At 42.0% G+C, this 10,112-nt stretch overlaps 1 protein-coding gene across 1 annotated transcript in view; it reads left to right on the top strand.

Annotated features, from left to right (window-relative positions):
* The first annotated feature begins 8,331 nt into the window (after positions 1 to 8,331).
* The window catches only part of LOC125466046 (ADAMTS-like protein 5), a 161,269-nt gene continuing 159,488 nt past the window's right edge, over positions 8,332 to 10,112 (top strand). Inside the window, exon 1 of the mRNA XM_059638526.1 lies at positions 8,332 to 8,405. Within this exon, the coding sequence (XP_059494509.1) occupies positions 8,347 to 8,405 (59 nt within the window). The 5' untranslated portion in view covers positions 8,332 to 8,346. The remainder of the gene's footprint in view (positions 8,406 to 10,112) is intronic.

Below are 10,112 nucleotides of genomic sequence, written 5' to 3'. Positions count from 1 at the left end.
CACAGCATCTGCAGCCTTTGGCACTATTTTCCTTTGCTGCTCCCAAAAGTGGAACTGGAGGAGGAAGTGACACATATTTTCTTAAATTATTGGCCCATTGGCTTTCGATTTGAACATAATTTAACAGAGGTAAATCCACTTAGGTGACACTCTCATCGGAATTATATACTGAGAGGCATTTAAATGTGTTTTCAATCCACGGTACTCCTGTTAAGCTTCAAATCTTATGACAATGCCTTATGAGTTCGGGGTTAATTTTCTTTAAAAGACAAATGAGGCGCTCCTGAATTAAAAGCATCCAATATTGGAAGAGAATAAGTACAATAGTGAATTCATCTACACCCAAGGAGTACAGTGATTCAAGAAGGTAGTGAATTCATAGGCACTGAGTCCTCAGTCAGCAAGGTACTCAGGACAAATTATTTACATTTTTAAGAGGAATGTGAATGAATACCTGATGCAATGGAAGATACCGAACCATGATGGAGAGAAAAGCAGTGCAATTGGTTTTGGCGTACAGATGATTAAACCACCTCATCTGATAGACTATTAATTCAGAGAGTCTAGTAATGGTCTGGGGCCTGAGTTGGAAAACTGCCGCAGTAGATGGTGGATTTTGAATTCAATGGATATCTGGAATTAAGACTCTATTGATGAACATGAAACCATTGTTTATAGTTGGAGAAAAATCCATTTGGCTCACTAATGTACTTTAGGGAAGGAAGTTGCCATCCTTACCTCATCTGGCCTACACGTGACTCTAGATTCACAGCAATGTGGTTGACATTTAACTGCAATCTGGGTAATTAGGGATAGGCAATAAATGTTGACCAGGCCAATGACGTCCACCTCCTGTGAATAATTTTTTTTAAAAAATATGATGCTGCGATATTCCATGGTTCTTTGTTTTGGAAACAAAAGTTTCATCAGTATCTTGTTTACCATTATGTTCTTTCAAATTTAAGATTGGAGCCATGTCTGACAAGGGACACATTCTTAACCCAAGCTCCTGTGCAGCCAGATTGGAGTGTGCAAGAATTTACAGTACTGAATGATTCTGAAATATCTGTACAGGTATCCAATTCCCAAGTCATCCATTATTGACTTGTGCACAATACACTGACTATGGCCAAGCAGCTCCAAGTCAGTCTCCCAAACTGCGGAGATTCTAAATTCCCTGTTTAGATTGGTCATCCAGGGCTTCCTGATGGGACTAGTTTAGCTACCTCAATCAAGAATCTTGGAGTCAATGAAATCCATCGTGTTCCAAACACTACAGATTCTCATGATGTCAAACAGTTAAATTACAAGGTGCTTTCAGTTCATAAGGTCATCTGAAGATTAGAGTATAATGCTCTGGGAAGATAAGTAGAAATATGATTCACAGGATTTGGAAGTCACTGCCGGGACTTCTCAACCACTCTAACTGCCCTTGAGATGATGGTGATGAGCTTCCTTCTTGAACCACTGCAATATTTGGGGTTTAGGTATACCCATACTGCATTAGTGATTGAAGAAATAGTGACATATTTCCAAGTCAGCATGGTGAGTGGCTTGCAGGGGAATTCGCAGGTGGTAGTGTTGCCATGTGTGTGCTGTCCTTGTCCTTCTAGGTGGTAGAGGCTGCGAGTTTGTGAACAGCCTGAGTGATTTGCTGCAGGTTATCTTGTAGATGGTACACATTATTGCCATATTCAAAAGATAATAAAGTTAGCACTGGAGTTTTTGGAAAGTGCATTTCCTGGAGCAATGGACTTCCACAGACCTTCACTAATTATGGAAATTATAAGTTGATACCAAGTGAAAAAATGCTATTTGTAGGGCTGGTTAATTCATTCAACCATTGCATCACATACTATATTGTTTTTGTATGAAGAATTACCTCCATTTGCATAACTCCTTTCTTGATATCCAAAGAATTTCACAGTGAAAGTGAGTGAGGAGCTGGAATCTAAAATCATTTAACTTAGAAGCAAAAGTGATAACTTTGAGAAGATACCTTCTTGTTCTGCCACTCCAGGCATTTATAGCCATTCAGGTCTTGTGACTGATATTTAGGACATAGAACACAGAACATTACAGCGCAGTACAGGCCCTTTGGCCCTTGATGTTGCGCTGACCGGTGAATTGCAGTATGCTTCAAATTGTGAGGACTGAAGAGAATAATTTATTCATTCATTTATTTACAGGGTGAGGGCATCATTGCTTACATCAACACTTAATTACTCAGAGGACAGTTAAGGTTTAACCATATCGCCGTGGGTCTGCAGTCATATGTAGGACAGACAAGGCACGGATAGCAGTTTCCTTCCCGAAAGTACATTAATGAACCAGTTTTAGATTCCCTACAGTGTGGAAACAGGCCCTTCTGCCCAACAAGTCCACACTGCCCCTTGAAGCATCCCATTCAGGCCCATCCCCCTATAACCCACACACCCCTGAACACTATGGGCAATTTAGCACGGCCGATCCACCCAGCCAGCACATCTTTGGACAGTGGGAGGAAACCAAAGCACCCAGAGGAAACCCACGCAGACACAAGGAGAATGTGCAAACTCCACACAGACAGTCACCCGAGGCTGGAATCAAACCCGGGTCCCTGGCGCTGTGAGGCTGCAGTGCTAACCACTGAGCCACTGTGCCGCCAGATGGTTTTTCCCCAACAATCAACAATGGATTCATGGTCATTATTAGCCTGTTAATTCCAGATTTTTTAAAATTGATTTCAAATTTTACCATCTGCCACAGCAGGATTCGAACTGCAATCCCCGAAATATTATCGGGGTCTCTGGATTACCTTCCCCCTATCAGCACATATGATATAACAAATGGAAATAGGGATGTGGAAATATTCTTTGTCATTTGTTATTAATAAATTACAAGTCAATGGAAATATTTAAATCGAGACACATGTAATTTCCATTTTAGAGAGAGATCCCCATCTCATTCCAACCGAGTGTTTTAACTGCTCACCGTATACACGTGTCCTCCTACAGTTAATAGCCATCACCATTTCTTTCTAATCTTAAGTAAAGACATTGTTAAAAATCTTAAAAATGTGATTAACCTGTCGTGAATGTGTATTGACAAAATATTTACGACTGATCACTACTAGTAAAACCTGAAAGTAACCACTTTATGAATATGCATCATACCTGCAGAGTATTTTCTTATTATTTACAGTCTCATTGCTCATACTCATCAATTTACTCTCAACAAATTACAAATAATCTTTTAATTAGAACCTAATGGATTATTTGGCCTAACTCCGTACAAAGTCTTTCTTTTGTGTTACAAGTTCAAAGGCTCCTAATTTATCTTTGAAAGGATTTTGATTAAAGGGCATACTGCACAGTTAAATGCATAATTTAATTCAATTACCATACAGAAAGTGAACCCTTTATTTTGTAAAACTGAATAACAAAGGCTTGCGACAGCAATTTATTAGCATTTTGGCGCACAGGGGACAAATTTACAGTGAGAAAATTTGTCCAACTGAATATTGCACAGCTAAATCAACGTAATTGCATGAAGTTACAGCAGAAAAGGAATATTATGGATGTGATAGCTGGAGAAAATATTTATCACTTATTCTGAATGCCCTTTGGTTTTATTAATCTTTAGATTATTGATTAATCTTTTATTAATTTAGAGTCACATAAGCCATACTAATTTCTTGCAGTGGTCTGCGCAATTCATTTTTATATTGATTCACTTTTGTAATTGTGAAATATATGAGGCCATTCCTGCTGAAACAGTGCCTGGTAGATAAATAGGAAGATAAAACAGAGAACTCAAGTCCTCAACGTTCTTTTGCAATATTCTGAGATTCCAAATTTTGTCTGACGTTCAAAAAGATCGAGGCTAATTAGCCTGTAGCCAAATATGGAGATGTATAGATTTTTGCAACAAAAAATTGAAATTGCTGGAAGCATTCAGCAGGTCTGGCAGTATCTGTGAAGAGCAATCAGAGCTAAAGTTTTGGGTCTGGTGATCCTTCCTCAGAACCGAAACATCAACTCTAGTTACTCCTGCTGAGCATTTCCAGCAATTTCTGCTTTTGTCTCCAATTTTCAACGTCTGTAGTTCTTTCAATTCTTATAGATTTTTGCATATTGTTGATTGACTGCCCAAACTATCAACTGTGAATCAAATCATTCACAGGATGAGGGTGTCACTGGCCAGGCAGCATTTATTGCTAATCCCGAACTGCCCAGATGGCAGTTAACAGTCAACCACATTGCTGTGGGTCTGGAGTCATGTGTAGGCGAGACCAGGTAAGGGTGGCAGTTTCCTTCCCGAAAGGGCATTAATGAACCAGATGGGCTTTTCAACAATCAGCAATGGATTCACAGTCATTATTAGACTCTTCCAAATATTTATTAAATTCAAATTTCTCCATCTGCTGTGACAGGATTTGAACGTTGGTCCCCAGAACATTATCTGGGTCTCTCTGGATTAACAGTCCAGCAATAGTGCCGCTAGACCATCGCCACCCTTTTCATTTTCATGTCATTTTTCATATGTATCCACTTAGTTTTCACATTCAGGTTTCCTGAATTTAGATCCTCTCTTCTGTTAAAACTATCATCAACTAACAGACCCACCCCTCCACCTTTCCTAGCTCCCTGTTTGAGTTTGAGTTTGATTGATTGTTGTCACATGTACTGGGATACAGTGAAAAGTGGTGTTTTGCATGCTATACAGGCAGATCAGACCATACAAAGAGCATCGGGGTAGCAGAACAGAGAGCAGAATACAATGTTACAGTCGCAAAGTAAGTGCAGAGAGAGAGAGAGAGAGAGAGATCAACATTAACATTTAAGAGGTCTGCTCGAAAGTCTGACAGCTGCAGGGAAAAAGCTGTTCTTTAATGTGTTTGTGCATGTATTTAAACTTTTACATCTTCTGCCTGACAGAAGAGGGTGGAAAGGAGTATTACTGGGGTGGGAGGGTTCTTTGACTATGTTAGTTGCTTTCCCAAGGCAGCAGCAAGTATAGATGGAGTCAATGGATGGAAAGCTGATTTGCATGATTGATTGGGCTGTGTTCAGAACTCTCTGTAGTTTCTTGCAGTTTTGGGAAGAGCAGTTGCCATGCTGTGCTGCATCCAGATAGGATGCTTTCTATAGTGCATCTATAAAAATCGGTAAAGGTCTTTGTGGATGTGCCAAATTTCTTTAGCCCCCTGAAGAAGTAGAGACATTGTTGTGCTTTCTTCACCATTGCATCGATGTGGGTGGACCAGAACAGATTATTGGTGATCATTGCTCCCAGGAATTTGACAATCTCAATCATCCCGACCTCAGCACCATTGATGCAGGTGGAGGCAAACCCTCCACTCTGCTTCCTAAAGTCAATAACTTGTCATTGTTTGAGATCTGACCTACAACAAAAGGAGTCATCAGCAAACTTGTAAATTTGATTGGGGTGAAATTTGGCCTCACGGTCATCAGTGTTTAAAGAGAATGCGAAGGGGCCGAGTACGCAACTTTGTGGGGCACCAGTGTTAAGGATTACAGTGGGGGAGGTATTGTTGCTTATACATACGGGTCAGAAAGTCGAGGAACCAGTTACAGAGGGGGGAACCGAGACCTAGATCATGAAGTTTAAAGATGAGCTTGGATGGAATTATGGTGTTAAAGGCCAAACTGTAGTCAGTAAGTAGAAACCTGACATGGGTATCCTTGCTATCCAGGTGTTCCAGGAATGAATGTAGGGCTGGCGAAATGGCATCTGCAATGGCCCTGTTGAGCCTGTAGGTGAATTGTGAAGGATCAACAACCCAATTTGGGAGGTTGGAATAGATGCAAGCCATGACTAGCCTCTTGAAACACTTTATAATTATGGAGGTCAGGGCTGTAGTCATTGAGGCATGCAACTTGAATTTTCTTTGACACCATGATGATGGTGGTCTTCTTGAAGCAGGTGGGAACTTCAGATCATAGCAAGGAGAGATTCAAGGTGTCTGTGAATACTGCCACCAGCTGCTTCACGCAGGATCTGAGTGCGTGGCTGGAGACTCCATTTGGGATGGTTCTTTCGATATGTAATGCCTTGAGTATTCAGTCCCAATTTGCGTGGTCAAGCAGACTTGTCTGTCACGGCTGCTGGACTGTCCTTAATCATTTCTGTTTATGCTCTCTGTTCATTTGCTTCAAATACAATTAACATCCTTATGTAACCTCAAGCCTTATCTATCGATTCACTCTTAGATCTTGTGCTCTCTATCACTTCCTGTCTCAGTCTGTTTACCATTTTGCATACGTTTCTCTCTTACCACAATGTTACTCTTTAATTTAGTACATCTTCCCAAATTTCATCGCTGACCCATATTACTTTAGTTTGTCGTCTTCCTTATCTTGCTCATTGCACAGCTCACAAGAACAGCTGCCTGAGCACAGTTCAGCTGGAGCCTGTCCCAATGTTGTAGATCCCACTCTCCCCAGTACTAGTGCCAGTGTCCACGGGCCAAAACCTACTTCTCCCTTGTCAATCTTTGCACTATGCAATTACATCTTAAATCTGACTTGCCCCATTCAAATTTGCATATGGCTCAGGTAACAATCCAGAGACTACGACTTTTGAGGCTCTGCTTTTTGATTTGACAGCTCCTTATAGTTACTGTGCAGGATCTTCTCCTCCTTTGTCATTAACCCCACACATGGGAGACAACTGGATCCTTGCCTTCCCATTACAAATTCCTCTCCAACCCTGAGAAATGCCCTGAATCCTGGGACCAGACAGGCAACACATCTCCCATCTTTACTCATTCTCTTTGCTGTAGAGAACAAGGTCAATCCCTTTGACTGTAGTGTTTCCTACATTCCTTTTCGCTTACCCCACTTAAATGTCTTGCTGTTCCATCCTGCCAAGTTCAGTTCGCTCATTAATTCTCCAAACCCCGCCTTCATCCAAAAAAGTTGAAAGAAAATCTAAAATTGGATAATGGCTAAAGTCAAGGCTGTTGCCTCTGGGTCACTTTACCTCCATCATTCACAGTTATACTTTCCGGTGCCTGAGCACTGACTAAATTAGAAAACCCTATTCTAAGATGAGTGACTGCTTCTTAGCACAAAAATTCCAATAAATGTCCACTCCCTGATATATTGTGCTCTCTGATTCAGCATCCAGCTAATTAACTCTGAGCTGTAGCACCCCATTTTTCATTTAGGAACCCTGCAATCCTCTGTACTCGATATCGAGTTCAACAACTTTAGGGATTGAGCTCTCCCATGTCCTTATCCCAACCCCACACACCAGGCCTTGCTATCATTTAGTCTGATATTACATACAACCCATTGTTAGCCACTAACAGTCTCCACTGATAGCTATTCACCCTCTTAGTTGGATTGTTACCCACTCCTTTGTTTGTCGAACCGTTCTTCTCTCTCTTTGGGCTCCATCCCCAACTATCATTTACTCCTTAACCCCTTCCCCCATCTTATCTTCTGCATATAAACCAACGTTTTCCTCTCTACTATCAGTTCTGAGGAAGGGTCACTCAATCCAAAACATTAAATCTGATTTCTCTGTACAGATGCGGCCAGCCCTGCTGAGTTTTTCCAGCAATTTCAGTTCATGTTTCTAAGTTGAACCTGCTTGAACTTTAAACATTTTCTGTAAAAGTTTGCACTTTGGCATCCAGGAGCTGTCACATGTTACAGCTGTGACACACCACCCACCCAGCGATCCTTAATGTGTTCTACTTAATGATGTAATTATTTTATCCAATTATCCATTACATACGTTTTATATTTTATTAACTTTATCACCAGTAGCTGTACTGTTTTGAACATTAACAATTGATTGAACATTTGTCACTTATCAGACACTCACCAAATAACTAGCTACTTCTACAGCACCCCTTTCCTTTCCTCCCCCAACCCTTTAATCACCAAGTCCTTGCACTCTGTTGTAAAAGTCATGCTCAGTTGACTGGCAATGTTTATATGCACCTAACATATGAGTCCTATCTGACCCAGTTATTGAGGAACTGCTTCTCTAATTAACTAGGTCAGACCGCTCTTAGAGTGAAAAGCTTGTTAAAACCCTAATTAAGGCTGGGAACTTGGGAATTTAACTGTAGATTTCAGTTAAATGCTAACTACAAGTGAAATTAGACATATATAAAAGCATTATGTTGTATTTCCTGCCATGTGCCAGTACTCATTTCTTAATCGAATTAAGTTGGTTGGCTGTATTTATGTGCTTCTAACACAAATCCTGTCTGACCCAGTCACAGAGGAACCAATTTCCATGGATTTTTAATTCACTGGGAAGATGGAGGCTGAGACGTAGCCTGAGAGAGATCTACAAAATTATGCTGGTGCATTGATAGGGTGGATGGTCAGAAGCTTTTTCCCAGGATGGAAAGGTCAACTACAAGAGAGCCCAGGTTCAAGGTGAGAAGGGGGAATGTCGAGGAGAAGTGTGGCTAAAATATTTCACACAGAGTGTGGTGGGTGCCTGGAAAGCACTGCGAGTGAAGGCAGTGGAAGCAGGGACATTAACAACATTTAAGTCATATCTTGATAGACACATGAACAGAAGACGAACACAGGGATAGAAATTGCACATGGGCATTAAGTAGTGGGTCTAAATAAGGAATACAAATCGGCACAGGCTTGGTGGGCCAAAGGTCCTGTCCCTGTGTTATATTGTATTATATAACTAAACAAAGAACAAAATGGTTCATTCATCTTGTGACTTCCACAGGTTCAAAGTCTTTCTTTGCAAACGAAGGCTGGTGTGTTGATGTCATACCCCTTCTGAGTTTATCACCTTGAGAGGTGAAGGCTTCAGCACACTGGGTTGAATGGCCTCCTTCTGCACCATAAACCTTCTATGATTGTCATTCATACACGGATATGGAGCCATGTTAAACAATGAAAAGTCTATTCTCATTGGTCTTACACATGTTGTGTTTCAATATTTATTATTGTCCAAGGTGAAAACTGAGAGACATATCAACAGGAACCTATAGTTCTGGAAGAACACAGCAAGCCAGGCAGCATCTGGAGAAAAGGAACAGTCAATGATTCAGGTGTTACCCTTCCTAGAACTGGATGTGGGTGTAAGGGGAGCTGCAGTTAGAATGGAGGGGTAGGATGGAGGCCAAATGGTGGTGATAGGTGGACACTGGTAGTGGGTACGACCTGGTTGGTCGATCAAAGGGAGAATCTGGTTGGTGGCTGGAAGGGAGGGTCAGAAGCTGGAATAGAAGGGAAGAGTGGAGCTGGAAGGGGAGCCAGAGGATGGGTGGGAAGGATATCTGAAATTGGAGAACTCAACGTTGAGTCCTGTGGGCTGTAGAGTGCCCAGGCAGAAGATCACCAGCATTCAGCCTCCAAACCTCTCCCCGCCTCTTTATCAGCATCTCCCCCAACCCCAACATCCAGTCCTGAAGAAGGGTAATGCCCAAGGCGTTGCCTGCTCATTTCCTCCAGATGCTGCCTGGCCTGCCGCATTTTTCCAGCCTCCTGTTTGTCTATCATGGATTATAGCATCTGCAGTTTTGTTTTGTCTCTAACCCTATAGTTCTACTGTGTTGATCCATCCTTGAACAAAAGGATGTAAATTCCCTGGTTGACTGTGAATACCCATATTTAGTTAGGAACTCACTTGAAAATGAGGACTATATGAAGCTCAAAGTGTCAAACATCCCCTGATTTGTAACAGAGATAATGGGAACTGCAGATGCTGGAGAATCCAAGATAACAAAATGTGGAGCTGGATGAACACAGCAGGCCAAGCAGCATCTCAGGAGCACAAAAGCTGACATTTTGGGCCTAGACCCTTCATCAGAGAAGGGGATGGGGAGAGGGTTCTGGAATAAATAGGGAGAGAGGGGGAGGCGGACCGAAGATGGATTGAGAAGATAGGTGGAGAGGAGAGTATAGGTAGGGAGGTGGGGAGGGGATAGGTCAGTCCGGGGAGGACGGATAGGACAAGGAGGCGGGATGAGGTTGGTAGGTGGGAAATGGAGGTGCGGCTTGAGGTGGGAGGAGGGGATAGGTGAGAGGAAGAACAGGTTAGGCAGGCGGGGACGAGCTGGGCTGGTTTTGTGATGCAGTGGGGGAAGGGGGCAAGCTGGGCTGGTTTTGGGATGC

Source organism: Stegostoma tigrinum, chromosome 30 (genome assembly GCF_030684315.1).
Source record: "Stegostoma tigrinum isolate sSteTig4 chromosome 30, sSteTig4.hap1, whole genome shotgun sequence".
In the NCBI taxonomy this organism is placed as follows: domain Eukaryota; kingdom Metazoa; phylum Chordata; class Chondrichthyes; order Orectolobiformes; family Stegostomatidae; genus Stegostoma; species Stegostoma tigrinum.
The sequence above is the reverse complement of the archived record's forward strand: the minus strand, read 5'-3'. Positions and strand labels throughout refer to the sequence as shown.